Here is a 3800-nt window from a genome sequence, read left to right on the forward strand (position 1 = left end):
ACAGGTGTGACCCCCAGTAAACCCCCACATTGTGACTCAGGTTGGACCACGATGGAGGAAGACCTCAACCATTCCTGTGACCTCCTTGCCAGAGCCTCAGGAGCTGAAGCCAGCAAAGCACAACGTGTGCACCGCACCGTACGGGGCTACGCCAACAATGGCCGCCACCACCAGCGGGACACCTGGCATGTAAAATTGGCACCCTGTCCCTTTGTGATCCGTTGGCTATTGAGGGTGTTGGGCGAGGCGGGCACTTGGGTCTCGCAGCTCTCTGTTGGACTAGACATACAGGGCACTGGGAGGGGATGGTGCTGAAGAGATGATTATTATTTCGTTATCATTGTAATGACGTTATTAAACAAGAAACGCTGTAAAATAATGACAATCATATTTAGGAATACGTTACTATCTGCAATGTTTCCTATATTTTATTTAGACCTGTTAGCTTCCATGCTACTACCTAGCTCGCTGTTTACAAATCAGCCATCAGCCAACACCACGCCCCAACACCGCACCCACACGTACAGCGACCGACACAGACCACACCGTACAGAGACTACACCCAGGACCCACATCGTACAGCGACCGACCCAGACCCACCGTACAGCGATCCGCCCAGACCCACACCGTACAACAAGACACGGCCAGCTGGACAACCCAGGATTTAAAGTAGCTTGCAATTCGTAGTTGTCAGCAAAAAAGCAAATCAGACAAATATGTTCCCACAAGGCTTGCAGTAATGTTAGCTTCACTTGGACTCTGTGTTGTGGACTCTGTGTATGGGACTCTGTGTTGTGGACTCGTGTTGGACTCTTTGTTGGATCTGTGTTGGACCTGTGTTGGACTCTGCTGTATGTGGGATTCTGTGTTGGATCCTGTGTTGGACTCTGTGGTTGACTCTGTTGGACTTGTTTGCTTCGTGGTGTTGTCTAGTTATTAGTATGGAGTCAATGGTCCAAATAAAATATAGGAACATTGCAGATAGTAACGTTATTCTAAATATGATTGTCAGTTATTTTACAGCGTTTCTTGTTTTAATAACGTCATTACAATGATAAAGAAATAATAATCATCTTCTTCAGCACCATCACCCTCAGTGTCCTGATGTCTGTCCAACAGAGAGCTGCTGGAGACCACGTGCCGCCTCGCCAACACCCTCAAGAGCCACGGGATCCAAAAGGGGGACAGGGTGGCCATTTACATGCCGGTGTCGCCGCTGGCGGTGGCGGCCATGTTGGCGTGCGCCCGTATCGGTGCGGTGCACACCGTTGTGTTTGCTGGCTTCAGCTCCGAGGCTCTGGCAGGGAGGATCCAGGATGGTGAGTCTTCCTCCATCGTGGTCCAACCTGAGTCACAATGTGGGGTTTTACTGGGGCAGCACCTAGTGGACATTGAAGGAACTGCAGCTCCTCAGAGCTTTTTAACCTCTTTTAGCTTGTTCAGGTAGTTTTTAGAGCAAAAACGTAAATTATAATAAGAACACATTTTCAAAATACAAAATGGACGTTTAAACAGGAAGTGAAATATTTCAGCTGCCAGTGGCTGATTGGGATTCATTGTGAAGTTATTGATATACACTGGACCTGCATTTTAGAAAGTTCAATGTCTTTGGTTTCAACAATTGACTCAAAGTGAATCACAATCAGCCCACTGGGAGCTGAAATATGAACACTTCTGGTTTAAATGTCCATTTTGTAAGTTTGTAAATACTGTACAAGTACAAGTGGGGGAATATTAAATAAAGTTTATTGTTATTATTGAAACAAACATAACCTTATTGGTTGTAGTGGAACCTTTGTGAGGGTTGGTCAGTGGGCGACTCTTTTATCTTAGCTGTTTGATTAAAAGACATTTTACAGTCGAAGCAGCAAAAAGGTCTGTGAACGCATACAGAATCACACTGAGGCCTGATGGGAACTGACTCAGAACGAATGCCTCGCTCTACCTGTCAGCTCAGATATAATGAGGCAGATCTGAGGAGGTCAGACACAAGGACTTCTGTGTTTTGGAAACAGTGAAACCCAAACACGGTGAAGCAGAGCATGATGGGACGGTCAACTGTGAGACTGTGTGAGGTGTTATAGAGGCAGTATTTACCTTTTATGTGTTTGTAGTACAGTGATGATGTATTTGGTGGGTGGAGCCTAAGACAGTTATGCAGTGGCTAGCACTGTTAAGCTAACTGCAGCACTCACACAATCACAGTGAGATAATCTACACGAGACTGAATGCTGTAAATGAAATGAATCATATTCAGATTGTCTCACTGTATCTGTAATGTTCCTATGCCACCAAGGATGCCACTGCCTCACAGCACTCTCAGCTAGTAGAAAACAAAAGACATAAAAACACCTGAAAAAACTGAAAACATTAAAAAACACAAGCTCGCTAGCATTATTGTTACAAAGTCTGAGTGGTTAGCTGGCTAACCCAACCGATACTAATTTATGACCCTCATCCCTGCTGTTAGTCTCATGGATAACATCCACTAAGATAGTATTTTGTTGGTGATAACGTTAATGTGCAGCCAAACTAAGGTTAGCAAGCATTAGCATGAAGCTAAGATAGCACAAAGCCATTTAGGCATCTTAGGACATGCTGGATGAATAAAGCTAACATGCACTTTTATTTTCATCTGAAAAACCTTGTGAGGAATCTGTTGAGACGTCTTTTCAGCCTGGAGACGTTCATACAGCATCAGTCTGTGAACAGGATACAGCATTTTATCATTTTATTTAAAGGTTTAAAGAGTTCAAAGGTTTGTTCAGCACCTTTAAAGAGGAGAAAGTTCCAGAGACGAGACAATAAAACTGCAGGTTTAGTGTTTATGTGAGAGAGAGAGGACAGAAACACAGTCCACTCCTGTTCGTGTGATGGTGAATAAACGAGACAGCTAACACACGCTAACACCTACAGTCAGTGTTTCGTTCATAACTTTAATGTTATGTTCCACATTCGTAATGTTGATGTGAGAAATTAGAAGCTGTTGTTGTTTGGGTAAAGTTAGCTGACTAACAGCTAGCTAGCTAACATGTGTTGCGTTCACAGCACAGTGTAAAGCCGTGCTCACCTGTAACGAAGGTGTGAGGGGCGGCCGACTCGTCAAACTGAAGTCGACGGTGGACGCGGCGGTGAAGAACTGCCCGACTGTCCAACACGTGTTTGTTTCTCAGAGGACGGAGACGCCGACCGCGATGGGAGAGCTGGACGTCCCCCTGGAGGAGGTGAGACACAGTACCAGTATCAGTATCAGTAGTATCAATCAGTATCAATAGTATCAGTATCAATAGTATCAGATCAGTATCAATAGTATCAGTATCAGTACCTGTATCTGTGTTGCAGGTGATGTCCTCTCAGTCTGCTGTTTGTCCTGCGGAGCCTCTGGACAGTGAAGATCTTCTGTTTCTGCTGTACACATCAGGAAGTACAGGCAAACCTAAAGGCATCGTCCACACACAGGCTGGATACCTGCTGTACACCTCACTGACACACCAGGTACACACACACACACACCTCACTGACACACCAGGTACACACACACACACCTCACTGACATGCCAGGTACACACACACCTCACTGACACACCAGGTACACACAAAGGGGCGTGTGGAGAGCTTTTATTTTGAAAACCTGGCTGTAAGCTGTGAGTTGGAAGGAGCTCAGTTCTTTAACGGTTGTAATTCGGGTCGTGTTTGAGCGAGGAAGTAAAGACAAAGGAGAGCAGTTACACAACAGGCCGAACAAAAGCGCTGCTGTTTGTCCTCAGAGGGAGGACGAGGAGGAAGAGGAGGAGGATGAA

At 45.5% G+C, this 3800-nt stretch overlaps 1 protein-coding gene across 1 annotated transcript in view; it reads left to right on the forward strand.

Moving 5' to 3' along the window:
- Positions 1–3741, forward strand: part of LOC118329885 (acetyl-coenzyme A synthetase 2-like, mitochondrial) — a 6447-nt gene extending 2706 nt beyond the window's left edge. Inside the window, exons 3-5 of the mRNA XM_035664232.1 lie at positions 1120–1319; positions 3049–3224; positions 3343–3741. Coding sequence (XP_035520125.1) covers positions 1120–1319; positions 3049–3224; positions 3343–3627 — 661 coding nt within the window. The 3' untranslated portion in view covers positions 3628–3741. The remainder of the gene's footprint in view (positions 1–1119; positions 1320–3048; positions 3225–3342) is intronic.
- The last annotated feature ends 59 nt before the right edge of the window (positions 3742–3800 follow it).

Source organism: Morone saxatilis, unplaced genomic scaffold, assembly GCF_004916995.1.
Source record: "Morone saxatilis isolate NCDOM2014 unplaced genomic scaffold, NCSU_SB_2.0 Contig19, whole genome shotgun sequence".
Taxonomy (NCBI): Eukaryota; Metazoa; Chordata; class Actinopteri; family Moronidae; genus Morone; species Morone saxatilis.